Below are 26969 nucleotides of genomic sequence, written 5' to 3' on the forward strand. Positions count from 1 at the left end.
CAAACTCATGTCCCTGCATTAGCAGGCAGATTCTTAACCACTGGACCATTAGGGAAGTCTGAGAGCTTTTTTATTATTGTTATTAGAGATTATATTTCACTTCTAGTGATCAATCTGTTTAAATGATTTATCTCTTCTTGATTCTGTTTTGGTGGGCTGTGTGTCCCTAAAAACTTATCCATTTCTTCTAGGTTGTCCAGCTTGTTGGTATATAATTCTTTGTAGTGGTCTCCCACAGATTTTTGTATTTCTGCAAAATCAGTTATTGTGCTTCCTCTTTCATTTCTTGTTTTATTTTGGTCCTTTCATTTCTTCTTGGTGAACCTGGCCAGAGTTTGTGAATTTTGTTTCTTCGCTGTTCTTTTACTCATTAAATCATGTCTGACTCTTTTGCCACCCTGTGGACGATAGCCTTCCAGGCTCCTCTGTCCATGGGATTTCCCAGGCAAGAATACTGGAGTGGGTTGCCATTTTCTTCTCTAGGGGAATCTTCCTGACCAGGGATCAGACCCACATCTTCTGCATTGCAGGCAGATTCTTTACCACTGAGCCTCCAGGGAAGCCCCAATTTTGTTTCCCCTTTCAAAAAACCAGCTCTTGGTTTCATTGGTTTTGTTTTGTTTTTTATTTTTTGATCTCTATTCTATTTCTTCCTCTCTGACTTCTTATTATTTCCTTCCTTATGCTGACTTTAGGCTTTATTTGTTCTTTTTCTATTTCTTTCCAGTGTTAGGTTAGATTGTAGATCAGCTCACTTTATATTATCCCATAAATCTCATGTACTTTCTTGTTTTCATTTGACTTTCTGTCTACATTTCTGATTGATTTCCATTACTATTCTGTCTTATTGATCAGTTATTTGCCCTACATTGTTTTTTAAATACACTTATTTATTTATGGCTGTGCTGAGTCTGTGTTGTTGCACAGGCTTTTGTCCAGTTGTGGTGAGTGGGAGCCGCCCTCCAGTTGTGGTGCATGGACTTCTCATTGCCGTGGCTTCTCTTGTGGAGCACGGGCTCTAGGGCATGCGGGCTTCCGTGGTAGAGGTGTGTGGGCTCAGCAGTCGTGATGTGCAGGCTCTAGAGTGCTGGCTCATTACTTGTGGTACACAGGCTCGGTTGATCCACAGCATGTGAAATCTCCCTGGATCAGGGATCAAACCCATGTCTCCTACATCAGCAGGCAGATTCTTTTACTGCTGAGCCATCAGGGAAACCCTGCATTGTTCAGTTTGTTATTTATTGCCTTTAGCTTGCCTTCATCTCAGCATATACATTTTCTCATTTTAATTGGTTTCTCTTTGTAGTTTCTATTAGTAGTTCCTCGCTAAAGTGATCTGCATTTCTCTCAATGCCCTTTCTTAATTTGTTAGTTGTTGCTTTCTTTTCGTAACGGTACTGATTTTTTGGCTGTGCTGAGTTCATTGCCGTGACCAGAGGCTCGTGTCTAGTTGTGGTGTGTGGGCTTCTCATTGTGGTGGCTTCTCTTGTTGCAGAACACAAGCTCTACCAAGGGCAAGTGGGTTTGGTAGTTGCAGCACGAGGGCTCGGTAGCATGTGGCACGTGGGCTCTGTAGTTGCTTCACGACTCCAGATCAGGGATCAAACCCATGTCTCCTGCATTGGCAGGTGAATTCTTCACCACTGAGCCACCCAGGAAGCCTTATCTTCTTTTTGAACTCAGAATCTGGTAGTGCATTCTGTTTTACTGGAGATTTCTCCTGTCCTGTTTTTGGAAATAGTTCCTCTGTTTCTTGGTTTCAGTTTTATTTCTTTGCCCCTGGATTTAGGAGAAACAGTAATTTCTATGGTCTTGAAGAGTTGTTTTTATGTAGGAGCATCCTTGTGTAGTCTGAGCCTTAATATTTTTGGTGCAAGGGCTGCATCTAGTATGGGTGCCTGCTGTTTCTTTCCTCCTGTATGCTGGTTGTTATCCCCTTCACAGGGAGTGTGATTGTTTTTGTGGTGACCAGAGCCTGTGCTGGAAGTTGAGCAGAGCCTCCTATTTGGTCTGTGGTTGTCACAGCTTTGTTGGGAGCACAGTCTGCTCCCCAGTTGGAGTAGAAGCCCCCCAGATCATCTTGTTTCTGAACTGCGGTGTGAGGTCGGCAGTCCTGGAGCATTACCACTGGGGGAGGAACCATGAGTATTCCTCATCAGGAGCTGTCCACTGAAGTGCGCTCCATGGTGTCTGTCACCCCCGTGTGTGCCTCCAGAGTACACGGTTGTTGGCATGGCCCTCACCTCCTCCTCAGTCATGGGAATGCAGGCTGTTGGCCTGGATGTCCCTCAAGTGCTGTGCTCGTAAAGCCACCAGCTCAGATCTGCAGGCACAGATTCCCTGAAGTCAGGCCCCAGGACCTTTCTTAGCTGCCCATAGTCATGCTCCTCGACCCCCTCAGAGCTACGGGACGAGTGCAGACCCTGGCCCCACCTCCACGTACATGGACCCACAAAACTCGCAGTTGCTGACTCTGGATTTGCCCCAGCTATAGGAGCATCAGTCCTCTGCTGGGATGTCCCACAGTCACTTAGCTTACAAAGGCACCGGCCGCAGCATAAATCCACTACAGTCGCAAAGTCTCCTGATAAGGCTCAGATTTCAGCCCCACCTCTGTGTGGGGCAACAGCAGGCACTCATGTGTTCACAGAGCCCTGCCCACTGTGAGCACTCTGTGGGGCTGCTCTGCTGTGGACCCACCTCTCCCTTCAGGTGCTTCTTATCAAGAGGGCTTCTGTAGTAGATCCAAGTTTCATCCCGCACACAGCCCCAGTTGCCACCCAGTCCACACTCTGGCCCCTTCAGGCTTTCTCTGCCCGGCCACCCCCAGTCCTCTGCCCAGATCTGTCCTCTGAAACCCAAGATTCAGCACCTAGCCCCGACCCGCACTCGCAGACACATGCATGGAGCTGGGGAGTGCAGCAAGGTGGCCGAGACCAGGTGTGCTGGTCTCTCTTTTCTGCCTGCTGAAGCCAATTGCTGCACTCTTCTCTGAGCCTCTGACGCTTCCGTTCTGTTCCGGCTGATCTATGCAGCAAAGTCTGTTCCTAGGGCAAGGAACCTTTCCTCTTTCGCAGCTCCCTCCCAGGAGTACAGGTCCCATCCCATCCTCCCTTGTTGCATGGTGATCTTCCTGGCAGTTTTCGTTGTGTGAGCTCTTCCGCCAGCAATTTCAGTAGGTATTCTGTGAGAACTGGTACACGTGTAGATGTATTTTTTATGTACTTGTGGGAGTTAGCGAGGTCTGTGTCCTTCTATTCCACGATCTTGATCTTCCAACTATATATAAATTTATTTATTATCAAGCTGAAGCAGATTCCACTCATCTAGACCCATCCAGGAAAAGGACTTTTATATCCCATTTCTCATGACAGAGTTTCTTTTCTTTCCCTAATAGACATGAAAAGTAAAGCCAACAGAGAAAAGGAAGAAAAAGTTATAGGTTCACTTTTAAATCATCAAATGTCTTTTCTTTTTTTCACTCTTCTGAGACCTTTCAAAACACTATAAATATTTTGTGTATCTCTGCCTGGATTTTTGTCTAAATTATTTACCACTGGTATTTCTTTTCTGATTGCTATCTGAGGGAGATTCAGTGCTTTTCTATTTACCCTGAACACCAGTGGGTGCTGGCCACCAGAACTGTTGCCCACGGCATAGAAATTTGGAGCAGTGACCCGGGGCTGTGTGTTTTGAGGGAATCCCTCACTGCTGATGAGAAATGAATTACTGGAGCTCCCCAGCTTCCCACGAGGACCAGCAGGTAGTGCTGGAATGCTGCTGCCAGTGACTCAGCACAGAAATCAGCCACTAAATCTCTGGGAGTTGGTGATGGACGGGGAGGCCTGGCGTGCTGCAGTCCATGGGGTCGCAAAGAGTTGGACACGACAGAGCAACTGAACTAAACTGAAGGCCACAGATGACGATGGCCTTCCCACACCTCTTTCCTCCACTCCTTCTGTTCCTAGCTCTTTGGTGGCTGCAGTCTCTGCTTCCTTCATTCCTTCAACCCCAGTTAGGATCACAATCATTTTGAGCTGGATGAAAACTAGGAAGTCATCTAATACCTGCTCCCATTTTATAGAAGAGGAGTCTGAGGTGCAGGGAGGGGAGGTGGTCCCTCAGCCTTAAAGCCTGGCCCCTAGAGCTCCGTCCTCTGTGCCCCTCTGGCCTCACTTTTCTGACCTGCCATCTGTAGGTGGGGAAGTGGGAAAGATCATGCATGGCAGAATTCCCGTAAAGAAGAGTCCTGGAAGTTTTTAGAAGAAATGTGATATAGCTGTTAGGGTAGGAGGGTATGGAAGACAAGGACAATTGCAAAGCTTGAGGCTAGGAGAGAAAAGGGGGAAAGTTGGAGAAGGGAAGAGAGGGGAAAAAAGAGAAAGCGCTCTCTTCCAAAGAAAAGAATGGAGCCAGCAAAATGGGGTGGTGGGTAGTGGCTGTGGCTTACACGTGTGTTCTTCTTGTCACTAAGCTGTGTCCAGTTCTTCACAACCCCGTGGACTGCAGCATGCCGGCTTCCCTCTCCTTCACTATCTCCCAAAGTTTGCTCAAATCATGTCCGTTGAGTCGATGATGCCATCCAACCATCTCATCCTCTGTCGTCCCCTTCTTCTCCTGCCTTCAATCTTTCCCAGCATCAGGTTCTTTTTCAGTGAGTCAGCCCTTTGCATCAGGTGGCCAAAGTATTGGCACTTCAGCATCAGCATCAGTCCTTCCAATGAATGTTCAGAGTTTATTTCTTTTAGGATTGACTGGTTGGATCCCCTTCTTGTCCAAGGGACTCTCAAGAGTCTTCTCCAACACCACAGCTCGAAAGCATCAATTCTTGGGTGCTCAGCCTTCTTTATGGTCCAGCTCTCACATCTGTACATGACTACTGGAAAAACCACAGCTTTGACCATATGGACCTTTGTCAACAAAGTGATGTCTCTGCTTTTTAATCCGCTGTCTAGGTTTATCATAGCATTTTTTCCCTAGGAACAAGCATCTTTTAATTTCATGGCTGCAGTCACCATCACAGTGACTTTGGAACCCAGGAAAATAGTCTGTCACTGTTTCCATTTTTTCCCCACCTGTTTGCCATGAAGTGATGGGACAGGATGCCATTGATCTTCGTTTTTTGAATGTTAAGTTTTAAGCCAACTTCTTCACTCTCCTCTTTTACTTTCACCAAAAAGCTCTTTAGTTCCTCTTCACTTTCTGCCATTAAGGTGGTGTCATCTGCATATCTGAGATTATTAATATTTGTCCTGGCAGTCTTGATTCCAGCTTGTGATTCATCCAGCCGAGCATTTCTCATAATGTGCTCTGCATAGAAGTTAAACAAGCAGAGTGACAATATACAGCCTTGATGTACTCCTTTCCCAGCTTTGAACCAATCCATTATTCCATGTCTGGTTCTAACTGTTGCTTCTTGACCTGCATATAGGTTTCTCAGGAGGCAAGTAAGGTGGTCTGGTATTCCCATTTCTTTAAGAATTTTCCAGTTTGCTGTGATCAACACAGTTAAAGGCTTTAGTGTAGTCAATGAACCAGAAGTAGATGTTTTTCTGGAATTCCTTTGCTTTCTCTATGATCTAACAAATGTTGGCAATTTGATCTCTGGTTCCTCTGCCTTTTCTGAATCCAGCTTTAGCATCTGGAAGTTCTTGGTTGATGTACTATTGAAGCCTAGCTTGAAGGATTTTGAGCATTACCTTGCTGGCATGTGAAATGAGTGCAATTGTGCAGTACTTTGAACATTCTTTGGCATTGCCTTTCTTTGGAATTGGAATAAAACACCTTTTTCAGTCATGCAGCCACTGCTGAGTTTTCCAAATTTGCTGTCATATTGAGTGCAGCTCTTTTACAACATCATCTTTTGGGATTCTAAGTAGTTCAGCCAGAATTCTATCACCTCCATGAGCTTTGTTCCTAGTAATGCTTCCTAAGGCTCACTTGACTTCACACTCCAGAATGTCTAGCTGTAGGTTAGTGATCACACCATCTTGATTATTTGGGTCATTTAAACCTTTTTGATACAGTTCTTCTGTGTATTCTTACTACCTCTTAGTATCTTCAGCTTCCGTTAGGTCCCATACTGTTTCTGTCCTTTATTGTTACTATCTTTGCATGAAATGTTCCCTTGGTATCTCTGGTTTTCTTAAAGAGATCTCTAGTCTTTTCCCATTCTGTTGTTTTCCTCTATTTCTTTTCATTGTTCACTTAGGAAGACTGTTATCTCTCCTTGCTGTTCTTTGGAGCTCTGCATTCCTTTTCTCCTTTGCCTTTCACTTCTTGTCTCAGCCATTTGTAAGGCCTGACTTGTAGCTGCCTGCCAAGTCGCTTCAGTGGTGTCCGACTCTGTGCGACCCCATGGACTGCAGCCTACCGGGCTTCTCCGTCCATGGGATTCTCCAGGCAAGAACACTGGAGTGGGTTGCCATTTCCTTCTCCAATGCATGAAAGTGGAAAGTGAAAGTGAAGTCACTCAGTCGTGTCTGACTCTTAGTGACCTCATGGACTGCAGCCTACCAGGCTCCTCCATCCATGGGATTTTCCAGGCAACAGTACTGGAGTGGGGTGCCATTGCCTTCTCCTGACTTGTAGCAGTACTTACTAAAATTTCCTTTCATGTCTTCCCCATTGCATGTACACCTGGCAGCCGCCTCCTTGAACAAACTCTCCCTGTTGACAACCGTCTGTGTCTTTTTTCTTCTCATCTCTCTTCTATATGATGTAGATCGGTTTAGCCTCTTCACCCTCATTTTCTCATTATCCTGATTCCCTCCAACAGAGGCGAGTTAAGGAACTCACCCAACAAGCAAGACTCCTTCCTTTTCCTTCCTCCCCACCCAGTGTTGATTCTCAGTTTTCCTAACTGCACTGCAGCAGAGGAGGAAGCAGAGCTGGCAAACCCAGAAATCAACCCCGAGGGCCCAGGAGGAGGAAAAGGGAAAACCACAGTCGGTCAGAAGGGTGAACAAGGCTGGAATGTGTGTATAATACTTCGTAAGCACATTGCAAAAAAATAAACCCATTTGAGATTCTGAATTCAGTACTAGTAGATAAATGCTTGCTAAGACGGTTTAATATGGGATTTTCAAAAGCAAGATCTAGTCCTTCCAATGAATATTCAGTCCTTATACTTTTTCCCAGCAAGCTCACAGGTGTGCTGTCAGTACTGAGTGAGATCTCTTAAGGTTTGCTTGTGTCCAGATTCCTCAGTGTGCCCCAGTAGGAGAAGCAGTGTTCTGACAGGCCTGGTTTTGCCTTCCCCAGTGGTGTGAGCAACATGACCAGTGCAGGCGCCTTCACCTGCCTGAGCTGCTCGTGGCCCCGCTGCACAGGCTGACTCGATACCCCTTGTTGCTGAAGAATATCTGGAAAAGGAGTACAGACTCTACGGAGAAAATCATGATCTACTCCATCAAGGAAAAGGTGGAAAAGGCAATCCGTAAGTCCCTGAGATGAGGGACCCAGAGCTCCAGTGTCAGCTTTAGTCAAAGAGTTGGGGGGCCCTGTGGCTCCTGGGAACCAGCTGGGCTTCCATCCTAGGAGGTAATTCCATCGGCTTGAGGTCACTGGCTCTCGGAAATGTGGATCTGACTTTGAATTTGCAATGTAAATCAAACACACCCAAAACAATGGGCTCCACTCACATCCTGGCCAACCATGTGAGAACTCCTAACTCCTAAGGGGTCACGCAAGCCGTGGCTCCGTCTCCAAGGTTTTCAGATGTGAGTTCAGGCAGGAAAACTTCTACTTCCCAGATGATGAAGGCGCTTTGTTTTTAACATCCACACTGAGCCCACACACAAAGCAAATGGAAGTAAACAGCATGAAAAGCCTTTCCGGAGGATAAAGTACCACCGTCATTTTTTTTTAGGTCACTGAAATCGAGGGCCAATCTAAATATAATGCCAACTGCAATATTTAGAACTGAAATTAGGGGATAAAAGAGCAAGCCCTGTAATAATTTAAGTCTATTTGGGTAGCTATGTATAGTCAAATCCAAATAAAGAAATCCATGATAGGTGTCCATAAAAGATTTCCTAGGGAGCATCAAAAAGGAACAATTCAAATTGATAATTACCAGCTGTACAGAAATGATATATTTTTTCTTTTCATATTTAAAAGTAAAATGACCACTCAATTAGGAGTTTTTTCCCCTTTTTTTAAAAGTTTTTGTTCAAATTCTCTAATGACCTACCCAATGAACTAGAATTAAGCTTATCAAATTGATTGACAGGAAATTCAATTAAAAACAGACTTTTTTAAATTTTAAAGTAATTTTTAAGATTATTACTCATTTTGATAGGTTTGTGAGGAAGATAGCATCTCTTCCAGGAATTTCTCAACAAAATCTGAATTTTCATTGTTGAGGAAAGAGATCCCTGTGGCCTTCCTCTAAGTTTATGAGCTTAAAGATAGTGAATTCTCAAAGATTCCCCTAACCATTGATTCTATGGGTCTACGACTTGCCCTCCATATTTTCAAAACTCATTTCAAAACCTCAATAGCAATATGTTATTAAAAATACTGGGAAACTGGTATTTGAAGAACTTTGAAGAAAACTTTTCTTTGTTTTCAAAAGTTCTTTGACGAGAACTTTTCTTCAAACTAAACTTTGAAGAAAAAACACATTCTTACCAAAAGACATAATCAACTTTACCATAAAGGGAATGTGTGTTTTATGATTAAGACAAAGATATGCTTGTCCTTGTTAGTCTGATTTTTTTCCTTCCTATAATCAGCTGTATGATGCAGAGAGTATGAGAGAGCTACCAGGGGCATTATTAGTATTACTGAAATAAAAATGCACGTTTACAATTTACTGAATTAGTTCAGCTTCATATTCTCTGCAAGAGGCTGATTTCAAATTAGTGAGTTTTTCTAAGGTGTTCAAACACTGAGAAATAATGTTAAATGAACCTCCAGGGGTTCAGTGTCTGAATGATTTCTATGGATCTTGGTTAAATTTTATGCTGTAATGTCTCATACATTTAAAAATATATTGTATGTGTCTTGTGTTTTAGAGGATCTTGAAGGAAAAGTGAAGTGGCTTGACAATTTTCAGAAGTTCAGACATCTACAGGAGATTGTAGTGTGGCCTCCACTTTGGGATCGAGATAAAAGGTTTTTCATTCCAGAGGTACAAAAGGGGTCAGTTAGAACATACATCCCTTGCCAGAAGTTTGGCATTTGAGTGAAGTACGCTAATCTTATTACATAGTCCCCAGCTGCCCACCAGAATTGTAAGTCTCGCAGATGTAAAGCCTTCATCCACATGGCATTGTGTGTGGTGGGGTGGCTGGACTCATCACGCCGTTCCCAGGCTGGTCCTTCTGAGAGGTTTGCCCATTCTTCCCCAGCCGCATGCCCACTTACTGGCATTTCCAAATGTCTCCAGCTTTGTAGACAGGGTCGCATTGCCGCAGCTCCTGGAATGCGCTGTCTTCTAATCACTAACATCTCTTTGATTGTCTCTCTTGTTTTCCCAGTGCCTGAAACACATTTTTAAAGAACACATGGCAGAAAACATCCTGTCACCAACCAACAGACATCTTCTCTATGAAGGAAAACTGACTCTTGCAGGTAAATAACTGCTTCCTTTACAAACCCAACATCCTTGCTACCTTGTAACTTGTCCAACTGTGGCTAATAGAAGGGTGGCAGGAATTGCATTTGCTTGTGGCCAAGGTGACAGCAGATGTGAATCAGAGAGCATCCTGTGGAGTCACACAGACTCCAGCTTGATCAGACTACAAGGTGACTCTAAAATGGGGTAACTGTGTATCTTATAAGACTGAAGTCCAAGTGAAGAGCTTAGCTCAAGATCTGGTGGTGGTGGTGGTCGCTAAGTTGTGTCCGACTCTTGCGACCTCATGGACTGTAGCCTGCTAGGCTCCTCTGTCAGTGGGATTTTCCAGGCAAGAATACTGGAGTGGGCTGCCATATTCCATCTTCAAGCTCAAGGTCTGGAATCTGGTAAACACTCGGCATCAGCTGTTCCCACCCTCACTAAGTTGGACAGTCAGACTGTCAGTGTTGACTGAGAATCTGTTATATAACACACTTTGTGCTGCACAGGATTGGAGGATAGAGAATTACTATTCTGGATAAGCCTTTCCCTCGAGTTGAGAAGCTCTGCCACAGTAAGCAGCCCTGCAGTCTGAATCCGAAAGCGAGCCCAATGCTGGAGTACCCCCGAAGGGCTCCCTGTGACCCGTGGGACTGGAGGGGGTCTCTGGTGAAGAATAGAAGGATGTTAGGTCAGTGGAAGGACATCCCGAATGAAAAGCACAGCACGAGAAAAGGCTTGGAGACAGAGGCCGCCTGAATGAGGAGGCTCCCCCATGGTTAGGAGGGTGTGCCCAAGCTGCCAGGCTCCCTTCCCAGCTCCACCTCTGCTGCCTCTGTGACCTGGGGCCTTGGTCAGCATTCTCCCCACGCTGCAGTTTCCCCTCTTTGCTGTGAGGATTTCAGTGAGCTAATGGATGTTGGTAGCTCTTGAAAGAATAGTTGGTAGAGAGTCAGCGCTCAGTCAATATCATGATCAGAAAGGGCTGCCCAGCTGAAGTAAGATTTGCTTTCATTCATTGATTCATTGCTTCACAAAATCTCGATTGAGCACCCACAGTGTATGAAGCCCTGAGGGATGTGGGATTGCATGTTTATAGCCATCTGAGATCTTGTCGGCAGGGGGTGCTGGGCAGTAAGTCCTTATTCAGTACACATCTGTTGAGAACCTGCTCTGTTTTCAAGATAGTGTTAGATGTCAGCTTGGGACATAACCCCTGCCCACTCAGGAAGATAGACACGCCCAATGTTTCACAGCAAAGGAGTTTTGCGTGCATTTTCTCCTGCCAGTGAGTTATGCAGAGAAGTTACATTTAATCCCATATCACAGGACAAATACAGGGAAGTTCCATAACACATTCAGGGCACTTGGCAAGTTAATGGCCACATTCAGACCCAAGCCAACAGGCTGCCTCAGCCTAGCTGGCTTCCAGAATTTTAGCGACTGCCTTGGAAGCCACAGGGATCCAGCAAGGAAACTGCAGAGAGCAGGAAGCCACTGAGTCCTCACGCAGGGACATAAGGTTAAAAATTATTGAAGAATGAGCTCCAAAAAGCAGTATGCAAAGTGGCTGGAGGAGACAAAGCAGAGAGACCAACCTGAAGGCTCCACAGCGAAGCAGGTGAGGTGGGAAGAGCCTGGGCCTTTGTTTTCCAACCATTCTCCACCTGCAGACGCCCCTGCCCCCACTTGCCTTTGAGGAGATAACAGTTTTATACCTTCTTTAATGTCATTTACAATTTCAGAAATAACTAGATCATTGTGACAAAGCCAAATCCAACCAAAACCTAAAGTAAGGAAGCGAAACACAGTTCTGTGTACAGTCTTATGACTTTCCCTCCAAAATTTGGCCTCCGCCTGGAATTATCAGAGATTTTATTTCACCTCTTCCCTGTGTCCACCAACTTCCCCAACACAGTGAGTTGCACTAGCCTATCCTAAAATGTTAGAAATGGGTGTGGATCGAAAAGGAAGACCTGTGTAAATATCAGTAACACCAGGCTCCTGCCTAACAGTATATGCTGTTAGTCAGGTTTCATCAGAGGGGGAGGTGTCATCATACCAAATTTAGTCACTGGGACTTTGACTCAGCTGGCAAGGAAGTGTGGTGGGGGTAATAATATTAGAAGAAATAGGATATTGTTTTGAATGGGCAAAGCACTGGACCAAGACTTAGGGGCTTTAGCACCAACGGTGGGCTTTGGGGAAATTGTTTAAATTTCCTTGATCTCTTCTGTAAATGTTGGTGATGACAATGGTAATAACAATGATAACAGTGATACCTACTACTAATACATTTCAGAATTTCTTCTAGCCCTAAAAACTGTGGTGTTAAGATTAAATAAATGCATTTTCTCATTCCCAGAAGGTACAAGTTTTTATAACTTGAGAAGTTTAACCAGCTTCCCATTGGAATTCATGCAGGCACATAACCTTCACAAATGCACTGCTCCCCACAGATTGGAGTTCCTAAATAGAAAAATGAGTGACGTTCAGGCCAGTATGATGGCCGAGTAGCTAGCTGTGGTACCTAGAGAGCATTGTTCCTGCTGCTGCAGAACTGGGGCGAGTCGGTGGTGCTGCTCCGTCCCCTAGCGGTGCGATGAAGCGAAGTGAAAGCCGCTCAGTCGCGTCCGATTCTTTGCAACCCCGTGGACTGTACAGTCCATGGAATTCTCCAGACCAGAGCACTGGAGTGGGTAACCTTTCCCTTCTCCCAGGTATCTTCCCAACCCAGGGATCGAACCCAGGTCTCTCGCATTGCAGGCGGATTCTTTAGCAGCTGAGCCACCAGGGAAGCCCAGCAGTGTGATGAGAACCCCACAGTTCAGGCTCGGTGAGAGGAAGACCTAACCCAGTCAGAACCGCACAAGTTAGTAAGCCTCAGAACTGGTGTTACCCACAGCTTCAGACTCCTGGGATAGTAAATATGAATACTCTAGGCCTACAGTGTCCCTCTTTAGTCATCCTTTTTCATAATCCCATATTTACTTTAGCACTGTCAGTTCTTGAATTCATCTCAAATCTTGTCTGTGTTTATTATGTGTCTGCTTTTATTAAATTAAAGCTTTTATTAAAGCTCTTAGAAGGCAAGATTCTGCCTTAATCATTGATGCACCGTGGTGCTCAGTGTTTGTTGGCTGCTTGGAAATACATGCGCCAGCTTTCCTTGTAGCTGAATGTGACCAAGTGACTAAATTCTGCCTGCATTCTAATTCATATCCCATTGGTCAGAATTTAGTCACTTGGTCACATTCAGCTACAAGGAAAGCTGGCGCATGTATTTGTTCACAAGTAAACATCTACCCACTAAAACTTGGAAATTTCATGACTACAAAATAAGAATTGTTTTTGAGAGACCACCGGCAGTCTTTTCCACAGCCCATTTTGCCAAAAGGAGTTTCTAGTAGAGATGGAAAACACCTAAAAAATATTCAAGGATAATTCAAGATTGAATAAAATATCTAATTTCTCTTCTGGACAAATATAGGAAGTATCTTTCCTCTAAACTTAAAGAAGGGGAGTGTTAGATATTGTATCTATTAATTTAACCTTAGACATTGTATTTCCAGGGTATATAAGAAAGAACTTCTAGAATAATATAAACAAATAGAATAATAAAAAATATTTACTTGATTTTTCGTATATTTCAAGTGCCGTCACATCACCCTCTGAAAGGACTACCCTTTCCTCTAAAATCATTTAAATTTAACCATTTCTTTTTCTAATTTCTAAGGGATAGAGTTAAATCCAGAAGGGGAGCGATCTCTCTAATATTTTTCTTTTCTACTGCTGTCTCCTTCTTAGGGAAAAGCAGAAAAGCCTATTTGCCTTTAGTTATCATCAAAAGTGAAATTAAGAAAAGGTTGTGAATATAAAGCTACATGAAGACTTTAAACGTGTATAGACACATTGCAAAACTTGAGAAACAAATTGTTTTAATGACTCTCTTAATCAGCTAGGGCTGCCATAACAAAATGCCACCGGCTGGGTGGCTTAAACAGGAGACGTTGATTTCTCACAGTGCTGGAGGCTGGAAGTCTAAGATCAAGTTGCCTGCTAATGTGGTTCCTGGTGAGCGCTCTTTCCAGCTTTCTCAGCATCCATACGTGGCAGAGAGAGCCTGCGCGTGCCTTGGTGTGTCTTGGATGACATTCACCCTGCCAGACTGGGGTCCTCCCTTAAGCCTTCATCTGACCTTAATTAGTTCCTTATTCTGAGTACACAATGGGGGTTGGGCTTCCGCAAAGAATTGAGGGGCTATGCAGTTCCACGGCAATGACAAAGTGCCTTTTCTCTAGTAATGTTTCCCTTTGCCAGTGACAGCCAGATGAGTCAGAAGGCAAAAATGCTGGTGTCCTGTTGATCAACAGATGTGTCCTAGGCTTAGCTGAAACCACTGCAGATATCACCCAGGTTATCTTAGATCCACATGAAATGCATCACTGGTATCCTTAAAGTTGGAAGTGTGAGCTCACACCAGGTCTCTGCTTTAGGGAGAAATCAGCTCAGTTGTAATGCAATTTTCTGACCCACGTGATTGGAGCCCCCTGAGTCCTGAGCCTCCTGAACCCAGATCCCTGTTCTATGTTGTTTTCTAAAGGGTTTCTTTGATTTAAAAAGAAAAAAAAAAACTTGCTTGCTATTTCCAGCCCCAATTTCATCTTCTTTCTTTCCTCAGAAAGCACAAGATTCCTAGATGTTTATCTGTTTCTCTTTGATGATTTCCTCTTAGTTACGAAAACTAAGCGCAACAAAAAGGTAAAAGTCTGTTGTTTTCTAAATAAGTCTGTTGAATGAGTTTATAAAAATATTTCTGAATAAGTTGTTAAAAAGAGAAAAAATTCATGTACTTCAAATCGGACTTTATCCTCCATAAAATGGAGGCATTTAAAAATACTGGCTTTTTCCATCATAGAGGTCTGAACTGAAAAACATCAGTAACAAAAGCAAGCCCCATTTCATAAGGATGCCAAAGGGTGTGTGTAGTTTTAGAATGACTCAAGCCCATATACTTTTGAGGTGAGTCCCAGAAGCCAGAGGACTTTATGCCTGGCCAGCCTCCACAAAAGAAATGAAGATCCTTCTGTCCACATCAGCCGTTTCCTCATCCACATTGTCCACCACAGTGAAAGCTGTCGGAGCAGGGCGCCTCTTGAAACCAAATGCTGCCAAATGCATTCTGGTTTGAAAGGGCACCTCCTTCCTGAGAAGGGATGATGTAGGGAGCTGCACGTGGGAAGGGGCCCCGGTCTCTCAGAGTCTACCTGTAATTAAGAACTGCAGATGCCAAACAGATGTACAGTTGGCATCTTGGGAAAAAAAGAGTCACCAAGGGCTAGAGCCACAAAGTCTCTTCTAAGACTAGGGATTTTTCTCTTTAGGTATTAATTGTTAGTACTGTTGTCGCTACTCCCCATTAAGCCACGGGTCTCATGCTCCACCACTTTCCCATTTCACAGTCTGTCCCCTGACTGATGCAAGTGCTTTCGGGAAGGGGCCTTTTCTGCAGCCCTTAGAGGTGGGAAGAGCTGCAGTTTCTCCTTGGCCACCAGAGATACTTAATGTTGTAACCCACTCACTCTTTTACTCAATAGCTAGCCTTACACAGATGTTAAGATCATGAGACTAGATCTCCCGGATATTTTAATATTCTAAGCTTCTAGATGGCATGTTGGTTTCTGTTGTTTGTTGTTGTAGTCGATGTGTCCAACTCTTCTGAGACTCCATGGATTGTAGCCCACCAGGCTCCTCTGTCCCTGGGATTTCCCAAGCAAGAATACTGGAGTTGGGTTGCCATTTCCTTCTCCAGGGTATCTTCCTGACCCAGGGATCAAACCTGTGTCTCCTGCATTAGCAGGCAGATTCTTTACCGCTGAGCCACGAGGAAAGTGGCATGTTGGTTAGTTAAACTAAATAATTTAAGGGCCTATACGCAATAGAAAAAGATGGGCTTCCCACGCGCTAGTGGTAAAGAACCCGCCTGCCAGTGTAGGAGACATAAGAGACACAGGTTCAGCCCCTGGGTCAGGAAGATGCCCTGGAGGAGGGCATGGCAGCTCACTCCAGTGTTCTTGCCTGGAGAATCCTGTGGACAGAGGAGCGGTCCACAGGGTCATAGAGAGTTGGATACAACTGAAATGACTTAGCTCACAAGCAATAAAATAGATACCCATTAATCAATCTGTGAATAGTTGATTGGTTGGGAAGGGAGTGGCTGTTGGAGATACTGAGAGTCAGTTTCAAAACTTGGATGACCTCCTGTTTTTAGCTGCCAGACTAGCATGTCCGAACAGGTCAAGCCCTGAAAAAAATCTCTGTCCCCTTCCAAAACCTGACATGAAGCACAGCTTACCTTCTCTTTACATAATGGCACAGATCAGAGCCCTTGACTCATTACTGACCATGTTATAATATTCTGCTTCCATGCTTCACAACTTGATTCTAAAATAAGGAATGTTACCTGTTTTAAATTCCCCTTTAAATTCTTCTGTCTGATAAATCTGAGAATTTTATTGACTTCACAGGAGCAGAAATAACCACCCAGAGAAGACATCAGGTGTCATTTATTTTTTTGGAAAAAGAAATAATGTTGTGTTTTAATTTCTCTTTGCTATTTAATGCACAAATTGCTTCATGTACATCACAATTTTTGACATCCTTTTTCTTTTAATTTAGCATATATATTCAAAACAATTCAGCTATTTATAAATCATAAAGCATGGAATCTATTTATTTAGATTTTAGTGTAAGATCTCATAGAGTGGGCCCAGATGAGGCTCCTCTTTCTCATTCATTTAATTCAGTACTACAGAGGAATACTGGAAATAAAGATCTTTCTGGTGATGTGATGGTGATTTAATGTTTCCAAGTTATGGAAGTGACCATTTATTTATTCAGGTGATTAAACTTGGGGCTCAGAAACACTGTGTTTTAAATCACTGTGTACTTTGGGAAATGCTTTCAAGATCCTAAAAGAGTAGTAAGCTGGATTTCAAACAACTGTTTTTAAAAATCAGTTTATTTAAGGATGTGCTGTAAGTATGTGTGTCAGTATTTATTTCCTATTTATTTTTTGCCTTATTTTCCTCCTAAATTTCAGAAACTCGGAGGCTCAGACCCTGGTCTAATGTGCCCTTCACTCACTGCTGAGCTGCAAACAGTAATCAGAGAAGGGGGTTCATGTACGGTAATCGACCAGCCCATTCCACTAGACAGATTGCTTGTCAGAGGTCTCGATCCACTCCACGTGTCAGGTACGTGTCTTACGGTCATCATTCAGCTCATCTCTGCCATCCCAGAGTTTTATGTTGGCTTTTTTTGATAGCAGGACATGAATCCAATTCAAAGCTTCAACAAAGATAATACTGAGTTTCTGTGTAGTTAAATATCACCCATTCTACAAGCTAGTTATGGAAAGAGTATTGGACTTGCTTCCAACACTTGGGTGACCCAGCTCTGCTGCTTGCTAGCTGTGTGACCCTGTGTGCAAGGTATTGGGTTGGCCAAAAAGTTCATTCTGGCTTTTCTGTAAGATCTTATGGAAAAACCTCCAAACTTTGTGCAATTCAATATGTAAATTTTCTAAGCCACAGATGTTGTTCAGTTGCTAAGTCATATCCAGCTCTTTGCAACTCCATGGATGCAGCACGCCAGGGTTCCCTGTCCTTCACTACTTCCTGGAGCTTGCTCAGACTCATGTCCATTGAGTTGGTGATGCCATCCAGCCTTCTTATCCTCTGTTGCCCCCTTCTCCTCCTGCCCTCAGTCTTTCCCAGCATCAGGGTCTTTTCCAGTGAGTCAGCTCTTCGCATCAGATGGCCAAAGTATTGGAGCTTCACCATCAGTCCTTCCAATGAATATTCAGGGTTGATTTCCTTTAGGATTGACTGGTTTGATCTCCCTGCTGTCCAAGAGACTCTCAAGAGCCTTCTCTAGCACTCCAGCCCTACAAATTGAAATTCTTCGGCACTCAGCTTTCCTTATGGTCCAACTCTCACATCCATACATGATTACTGGAAAAACCATAGCTTTGACTGTATGGACCTTTGTCGGCAAAGTGATGTCTCTGCTTTTTAATACACTGTCTAGGTTTGTCATAGCTTTCCTTCCAAGGAGCAAGTGTTTTAATTTCATGGTTGCAGTCACCAATCCACACTGATTTCTGAGCCCAAGAAAATAAAATCTGTCACTGTTTCCACTTTTCCCCCATCTGTTCGCCATGAAGTAATGGGACTGGATGCTATGCTCTTAGTTTTTTGAATATTGAGTTTTAAGCCAGCTTTTTCATTCTCCTCTTTCACCCTCATCAAGTATACATTAAATAAATAGGATGTCAATATACAGCCTTGTCATATTCCTTTCTTAAGTTTGAACCAGTCAGTTATTCCATGTCCAGTTCTAACTGTCGCTTCTTGACCTTCATACAGGTTTCTCAGGGGAGAGGTAAGGTGGTCTGGTATTCCCATCTCTTAAAGAATTTCCCACTTGTTTGTTGTGGTCCATGCAGTCAAGGGCTTTAGTGTAGTCAATGAAGCAGATGTTTTTCTGGAATTCCCTTGCTTTCTCTATGATCCAACGAATATTGGCACTTTGATCTCTAGTTCCTCTGCCTTTTCTAAACCCAGCTTGTACATATAGAAGTTTCTCAGTTCACATACTGCTGAAGCCTAGTTTGAAAGATTTTGAGCGTAACTTTGCTAGTGTGTGAAATGAGGGCAATTGTATGGTAGTTTGAACATTCTTTGGTATTGCCCTTCTTTGGCACTGGAATGAAAATTGACTTTTTCCAGTCCTGCGGCCACTGCTGAGTTTTCCAAATTTGCTGTCATGTTGAGTGCAGCACTTTAACAGCATCACCTTTTAGGATTTTTAATAGCTCAGCTGGAATTCCATCACCTCCACTAGCTTTGTTCATAATTCATCTTGATAAAATCAAAATAATATCTTCCCCAGTTGGTTGTCATGAGAATTAAATAATGCAGGTAAAGCACTCAATAAATGATGACTGTTATTAGGTCTGTTAATCATTTTAGTACCGATGCTGTTGTTAAAGCACTGGTAAACCAAGACATGCTAGGAAAGCCTAAGATATTTTACTGCAATTGCTCTCTAGAAAAATACCAGAAATAAGCATATAAATATGTGTATGTACATACATACACACGTGTATAGATCAGAAATATATATTTTTGTTTTTCAAGCATTTCCTGAGAACCAGGCACTCCGTAAGTGTCTTGGAGTCACAAAGATGGAGTCCTCAGAACAATGAAAGATCAGTACATCCTGTCAGGAAAGCCCTGGGTCTCTGAGGGACTTGAAGGACATCTTGGCTGACTTAGTACTGAGTGGGAGGCAGCAGTGTTCGAAAGGAAGCAGGCCTCTTTCTGCCTTGGGTACAGGCTCATAGGAGACCAGCAAAGACAGCAGGAGGAGAGTGCCTTCCTGCCCCAGGAGGAGAGGAGAACAGGGAGGACAGTGCAAGCCCTGTAGCACCCACCGCAGCAGCCCTGGGCTAGCTGGTCCCTAGTCATCAGCAGGGGACCAGCCTATACATGGCACAGCAACATTGCACCGTGAAGACGCCAGCGGTAATAATAATAGCCACACTGTACATCAGTATGTTATGTAACTGGGTTGCATATTTGAATGTTTAAATCCTGAATGTATCCAAACTCTCCCCAAGAGCAGCCGGGCTCCAGTGGGGTGGGAGGAACCTGCATCCCAACTAGAGCCTTCTGCTTCCCTCCTGTTTTACTTAGGAGAAATAGAAGCTTTGCTGAAAAACAACTAGGCAGGCCTTAAGGCCTCTTAGATTAGAGGCCAAAATCTGCATAAACCAGAGAGCTTTCCTGAGCGAGCTTAGAACGGGGCATCTCAGAGGGACACAGCCTTCTTTCTAGAGTGGCCATAGTTACAAGATTCTGCTGGGATTTACGGATGTGAGCAGAGGAAGGCGTGTGATCCCCCAGCAGGAGAGGGAAGCAGCTTGGGCTCAGGTCAGCCTCAGCCCTGCCAGATAGCTGGACTCTGTGGGAAACCCGGCATCCCAGGATTCCCTTAGGAGATGCATGTGTTATCTTTTGTATTCCTTTTTTTTCTTTCTTTTTTAAATAAAATCAATACCTTTTTAAAACCATACTTCACCATGTTTTGTTACTTTTTAATTTATCACTATCATTTCATTTTTGTTTTTAAATATTAACATTGGTCATTATTTTACCTGTTCAGATACAGTGTCTGAGTCAGAAGAGCTGTAGGGTGAAACAGAATAAAGTCTGAAAAAAAAGGGATTGTGCTTTGAAGTGACAGAAACCTAGTTTCACATCCTGGCTATATCATTCACAAGCTGTGTGACCTTAGAAAAATACACCTAATCTGTGTCCTCATTTGGCATTAGTTGACTTTTTAAGTTGAAGTGTAGTGGATTTACAGTGTTCCAGGTATACAGCAGTGATTCCATTTTATACACACACATTTTTCAGATTCTTTTCCATTATAGGTTATGACAAGGTACCAAAGGGTTTAGTTCCTGTGCTGTGTAGTGGGTCCTTGTTGTTTATGTCTTTTTAATTTCATTTCTCTTTGGCTGTGCTGGGTCTTTACTGTTGCATGGGCTTTTCTCTAGCTGCAGCAGGTGAGGGCTACTCTCTAATTGCAGTGTGCAGGCTCCTCATTGCAGCGGCTTCTATTGCAGCGCACAGGCTCTAGGGCAACCGGCTTCGGTAGGTTGCAGCATGCGGGCTCTGTGGTTGCAGCTCCTGGACTCTAGGGCACAGGCTCAATAGCAGCACTCAGGCTTAGTTGCCCCGCAGCACGTGTGGTCTTCCTGGATCAGGGATCGAACCATCGAACCCGTGTCTACTGCATTGGCAGGTGGATTCTTTACCACTGAGCCACCAGGGAAGGCCTCTTTATCTGTTTTATATGTTGATATAGTGGGGCTTCCCAGGTGGCACAATGGTGAAGAATTCACCTGTCAATGCAGGAGACACAAGAGATGCAGGTTCAATCCCTGAGTCGGAAAGATCCCCTGGAGGAGGAAATGGCAACCCACTCCAGTATTCTTGCCGGGAAGATTCCATGGACAGAGGAGCCTGGCAGGCTACAGTTCGTGGGGTTGCAGAGAGTCAGACACGATGTTGATGTAGTGCTGTGTATCTGTTAATCTCAAATTCCTAATATATCCCTCCCTTACCTTTCCCCTTGATAATCAGGATTTTTTTTCTATTTCTGAGTCTGTTTTGTAAATAAGCTCATTTGTATCCTTTTAGATTCCATAAGAAATATTGTATTTGTCTTTCTCTGCTGAGATGTCACTTTACGTATCTCTAGGTCCATCCACATTGCTGTAAATGGCACAATGGCACCGCTCTTTTTTATGGCTGAGTCATATTCCTGTGTGTGTGTGTGTGTGTGTGTGTATTCATCTGTTGAAGGACATTTAGGATGTTTCCATGTCTTGGCTACTAGAATACTGCTGCTATGAACATTGGGATGCATGGATCATTTCAAATTTTAGTTTTTGTCTTTTCTAGATATATACCCAGAAATAGGATTGCTGGGTAATTGTTAGTTTTTTAAAGAACTATTTTCCATAGTGGATGCAGCAATTTACATTCCCATCAGTAGTGTAGGGGGAGCTCCCATTTCTCGACACCCTCTCCAGCATTTATTGTTTGTAGACTTTCTGATGATGGACATTCTGCCCTATGTGAGGTGGCACCTCATAGTAGCTAAGATCTGCGTTTCTCTAATAACAAGTGATGTTGAGCATCTCGCTGTGTGCCCTAGGCCATCTGTATGTCTCCTTTGGATAAATACCTGTTTAGGTCTTCCGCCCTTTTTTTATTAGGTTATTTGCTTTTTTGACGCTGAGTTGTGTAAGTTGTTTTGGAAATCAATCCCTTATTAGCAGCGTCATTTGCAAATATTTCCTCCTGTTTTGTAGGTTGTCTTTTTGTTTATGGTTTCCTTTGCTCTGCAAAAGCTTTTAAATTTAATTAGGTCCCATTTATTTTTGCTTTTGTTCCCATTACTCTAGGAGATATATCCAAAGAAATAATGCTATTTTTGTCAGAGTATCCCACTTATGTTTTCCTCTAGGAGTTTTATAGTATCCAGTCTTTCTTTTAAGTCTTTAATCCATTTTGAGGTTCTGTTTTTTTTGGTCTGTATATGGTGTTAGGTAGTGGTCTAATTTCATTCTTTTACACATAGCTGTCCAGTTTTCCCAGCTCGTTTATTGGAGAGATTGTCTTTTCTCCATTATATATTTTTGCCTCTTTTGCTGCAGATTAATTGGCCATAGGTGCATGGGTTGATTTCTGGGCTTTCTGTCCTTTCACTGATCTGTGCGTCTGTTTTGTGCTGGAACCATACGTACTCTTTTGGTCACTGCAGTATAGTGTGGGGTCGGGGAGCACTGAGTCCTCCAGCACCGAGGTGGTTCTTTCTCAAGATTGTTTTGGTGATTCAAGGTAAGTTGACCTATCTTATAAAGTCGATGTGTGGTTTAAATGACAATAAGGAAAAAATACATAGCACTGTGCCTAGTGATAGTAAGTGCTTAATAAATGGTGTCAGCTATTGTTAATTATATTAGAACATCAGGGAGAAAAGAGCTACTCCTTTTTTTATTATCACCTTATTTTATCTTATAAGCCTCACCATCCCAGGTACTTTTGCTTGTGAAATCTTTAGTAGTCATATTACAAAACCAAACAGATGAGGGATACCTTAAATAACTGAGAACTACAGATACAATTGTGAGGAAAATGGATTCTGAAATCCAGCCAAGAACCACCACCTGATCTTTAAAGCCTCACTTGCTGCAGGGAATTTATAAGGAGAAAAATCAGGCAGTTAAACAAACACAGCCAGATCTTTTTTCCAGTAAGTCATTTTAATAGGTTTAAGTTATCTCACCCCAGAAAAGCTGGACAAAATTTCATGACCTTGTCAGGCTTTGTTGTGGTAGAATTTAGGAATTATGAGGGTTAGACTGTTATAGTTTGTAAGAGTTAAGTAGTTCTTAACAGTTAAGAAAATAAGTCTCATATTTGCTTCAATTCTGAAATGAGGCTCAACTTGCCTCAGTGAGTATGAATTAAATCTGCAAACTTCAAGGAATAGGAATAATGACTGAACAAGCATCAGCTTAATGATCAGCCAGGAAGAGGCATCCTATCCTCCTCTCTGTAATACTTGGTATGACCTGGTTTGGCTTTGTTCCTAAACATAAATTGACTATAGAAAGAATATATAGGCTGCAGAACTTTATTCCTGGTGCTGTATAAATAATTCAAGGACAGACTTTCATTTTAAGAGCTCCAGCTATATTAATAAAAAGAAAGGAAATCTGCTTTCCCAGGGAAATCTGCTAGGAAACGACAGAACGGACCATTTTTTTTCAAACACAGAAACCATGCCAACGTTTTTTTGTTTTTGTTTTACATTTCACATAATTTGGTCGATGTTGGATTTTATTTGAGTCTTTTTTTTTTTTTGGCTTTTCTTGGACTGCTGTGAAGCATTCAGGTGGTTTTTGTATGTTTGGCACATCTTAATTTGTTTAACCTTTGTCTTGATGTTTAACTTCCCTTTAAGTACAAAAAGAGGAGTGGGGGGTGGGAGGTGCGGTGGTCAAAGAAACATTATTTTTTACAAAGTCTGTCTAATACGCTAAGCTTCTTCCTTGGGGAGGAACACACTTCCCATCACTTAAGCCACAAATGTATTTCATCAAGTCCCAGAAGTTGTTGGCTAAGGAAAAAAAGGTCTGCATAGTTAAGTGGGCGCTCTCATAGACATAGGACAGAAAATTCCCACACATTAATAAACAAAAATCCAGGTTCTTAGGCTAAGAAACTATGGATTTCATATTGATTGCTTTGTTGTTTTGTCCTTAATCTTTTTCTAGTCTTTGGACTGAGAAATGCTTTCCTCATACAACATGAAAACAGATACCGACAATGTATAGCAGCATTCTTATTACAGGCCCAAACAGAAAACATAAAGGTATGTATTTCAGCTTTGTAGGTTTTCATTCTTCAGACGTAAGAGGGAAAAAAAAATCTCACTCCAAACTCATTAAGAAACAGTGAAAGGAAAGTTCTGTCTAGTTGGGAAGACAGGAAGGATATGAATATCTAACCACATCAGGCTCAGGAACCGCAGCACTGACCGTTTTCCCACATCCCCAGTGTTGACACAGCCTCCTTCATTTCTCCTGCAGCAGCAGCTCAAGAGCTGCCTCTGACTTCTGGGAGGTCTGTGGGAAATGAGGGTACAACTGCTTTGGATTGCATGCTTTAAAGATGTTCTAATCAGTTTCAAAGCCCTGTATGCAAACAGTATGATGCCAGCTTAAGTGAGGGGCTCCTGCAGTAATAAACCACCGAGTCTTCTCTTTGAAAATAGGTCCCTGTTTCTACAGCTCTGGAGCTGAAGGGCAGCTGCCTACCTGGCTCTGGTGTCTCTGTCTTAGGAGTCTCCATTTTCGCCTTTCCCTGATAGGCTTTCATCAGGACAGCAGTGTGGCCAATTACTGGAAGGCTGCATTGATTTCAAGGACTCGACTTCTTCTCTCAGTCTGTTTTTCAAGTTATGCCAGCGGATTAAAAACTTCTATTTCCACACGACGTGGAAATTTAAGAAATTCAACTTTCAAACTACTTACATTCCCGGTACTCATCTTTGTAATTAGTCATCCTTAACTATTATGGTTTCTTGATTACTCACAACTGTTTATCCAAAATACCATACTCATCTAATCCATTTGCATTCATGTGATTAGAGGTATTTATGATACATTCTAATTAAGACAGAAAATGGGAGACAGGCAAATGTTTCATCAGTCTTCAGTTTTAAAGAGCAAGTCAACAAATACAAAGGAAAATATTAATCCAAATATGTGAGAAATTGTCAGTTTAACAGTCTCACTGTATTTTTTCTTTAACAGAGAACATGGATAGCACAAATAACAGCAGCAATCTCTCGCTTCACCAAGAGTCAAGAAACCAAGAAACTGTCCTCATTCCCTTTGCCTGCAGAACCCTCAGGAATTTAGGCACCTCAACCAAGCAGCGCGCCTTTTAGACATTAGGGGTCAAGGTGTTCCTTCATTCCAACTTGTAGCGCCTGACCTAGGGGTGGCCTCGAATAAGCATTTTAAAGGGTTTCGGAGTTTGAGCCATAGGTATTCCTCAGGGTAGAGTAATAATGGCTTCAACAAATTCGAACCCTGAGGAATTTCTTGTTAAGTATACACATGTTGATATCCCGGAGTATCTCATAATGCTTCAGTCAGGCTTGAAAGGGGGGCGAGGGAAGTATGAGGCTGTTACAGTTCGTAGTGGATGATCTGGTGGATGCAGTGTTGGAAAACAATGCCCACTGCTTTGGTCTGATATGAATTCTAGCATCTTCTTTTATGTGCATCTGTAATGAAACCAAGTCTCTTACCCGGCTTATAAATCAGTTTTACTGCTCTACAGTCCTACCTCATACAAAGTCGGATTGCTCTTTTAACATATTAGGCAATGAATAATAATGTCTTCATCTTAGTAGTGGTTTTAACTTCCTAGTCTCCAACAGTTTACTTATCTCAGGTATACTTTATAATACTCTTAACTTGGAGAAAATCCCAAAGACTAAATTCCATTGTTTTGAGAAAAAAGCAATTATCTGTTCTAGTTTTACTAATTAAGTTTTACTTGGGGGTTTCATAGAAATAGTAGCATATCTGTCTCTAAATCTCATTTTTGAATAATGGCGTTTGTCATAAAACCTTCTGGTTTTGAATGTGTGTGTGAGTTAGCACAGTACAGTCACTGCATCTTATTTGGCAGGATTTAAAACATCATTATAATTGTTACCAAGAAAGGCAGCTTGAATTATTATCATGGTGGAATATACTGTTAACTGCAGGTAAGGAATTAGTTCATATTCTCAGATTGAAATTTGTGATTTTCCTTTGAGACAATTTCAGACATAGTACCTTCTGCAGTCTCCAAAATGGAAGTAGTATATTTATCAACTTGGATCGCAAGACGAATGATACTTAAACTGATCTCCTTAAGCTGGAGAATGGGATAGAGAGGATGGCGCTTGAAGGTCATGTGAACACTTAATTCTTTGAGAAGAATGCACGTTTCACCATGTAAACCAGGCAGTGTGGACAAGTGTAGTAGCATAATAGCGCTTTTAAAGGGCCAAGCACTATTAGAAGGGAGGGTCACAGCCTGTGTAATAATGTCATATTTATTAGGAGTAAGTGAAAATGAAAGGGAAACCAGTAACTACTGTCAGAGCCTAAGAAAGAAAAAAGGCAAAGTACAGGAGAACAAATTTTAAGTCCTTAGAGATGAAAACTAATTTATGTATTTAGAGAAAAATCATCTTGCAAGGATTTCTAGAGATCAGCCAACCTAGGAAAGAGCAGTGGACTAGGACTAGTGATCTCTCAAGACTCCTTTTCGTTCCCTGGGGCCACTAAACACGTAGGTATAAAAACTAATTTCTCCCTTAAATCTCACTAAAGGGAGAAAAAAAGACTAATGTGTAAATTTAGTTAAGATGTGAAACAGCTGTAGAATATGCTATATACAAAGAAATATTAGCACTCCTATGTTCACTGCAGCGCTATTCACAATAGCCAAGACGTGGAAAAAACCTTAATGTTCACCAGCAGACGAGTGCATAAAGAAACTGGTATGTACACACAATGGAATTCTGTTCAGCCCTGAAAAAGAAGAAAATTCTGAAACAGGCAACAACACAGATGAAGCTTGAGGACATTATGCTAAGGGAAATAAGTCAGTTGCAGAAAGACAAATACTGCATGATTCTACTTATATGAGATTTCTAAAATACTCAAGTTCACAGATTCAAAGAGTGGAATGATAGTTGCCAAGGGGTAGAGGGAAATGGGGAGTTCCTAATCAATCAATGGGCCATAAAGTCTCAGTTAAGCAATATGAGTGAGCTTGGGAGATCTGTTATACTGTATACTTAAGAGGGTAGATCTCATATTAACTGTTCTTACCACAATAAAATTTAAATAATACGCTATGTATTTGAAGTGGAATTCTATAAAGCTCACAAAAGAACACATCTAATAAGTGTTTGAGGATATATACATTCTTTTCAGAGAATAACACATTAGAGTAAACTGAAAAATCACTTCTAAAACTTTGCTTCCTGAGGGTGGGGGACAGCAAAAAGCAACAGCACATTAAGCCATCAGAAAAATGTTAAGTGGTCACCTAGCTATTAAATTTAAGTGTACAATGAAACAGGATTAATATTAATATTGTTTTTTTGTTTTGCTAATTCTCTGCAATAATGGAGTGAAAAGGTGATGTCTCAAGCAAAATAGCACTAGTAATTTCTCTTGAAATTA

The 26969-nt window shown here is 42.4% G+C and overlaps 1 protein-coding gene across 2 annotated transcripts in view; it reads left to right on the top strand.

Moving 5' to 3' along the window:
• Window positions 1-26638, top strand: part of PLEKHG7 (pleckstrin homology and RhoGEF domain containing G7) — an 84590-nt gene extending 57952 nt beyond the window's left edge. For both annotated transcript variants that reach the window (XM_086399028.1, XM_086399029.1), the window contains exons 10-16: window positions 7264-7438; window positions 9021-9136; window positions 9486-9579; window positions 14247-14326; window positions 16668-16821; window positions 23487-23584; window positions 24528-26638. In XM_086399028.1, coding sequence (XP_086255154.1) covers window positions 7264-7438; window positions 9021-9136; window positions 9486-9579; window positions 14247-14326; window positions 16668-16821; window positions 23487-23584; window positions 24528-24635 — 825 coding nt within the window. In that variant the 3' untranslated portion in view covers window positions 24636-26638. The remainder of the gene's footprint in view (window positions 1-7263; window positions 7439-9020; window positions 9137-9485; window positions 9580-14246; window positions 14327-16667; window positions 16822-23486; window positions 23585-24527) is intronic.
• Window positions 26639-26969: the final 331 nt, after the last annotated feature.

Source organism: Bos grunniens, chromosome 5, assembly GCF_055505025.1.
Source record: "Bos grunniens cultivar Pamir isolate PY7600 chromosome 5, Bosgru_T2T1.0, whole genome shotgun sequence".
NCBI classification, from domain to species: domain Eukaryota; kingdom Metazoa; phylum Chordata; class Mammalia; order Artiodactyla; family Bovidae; genus Bos; species Bos grunniens.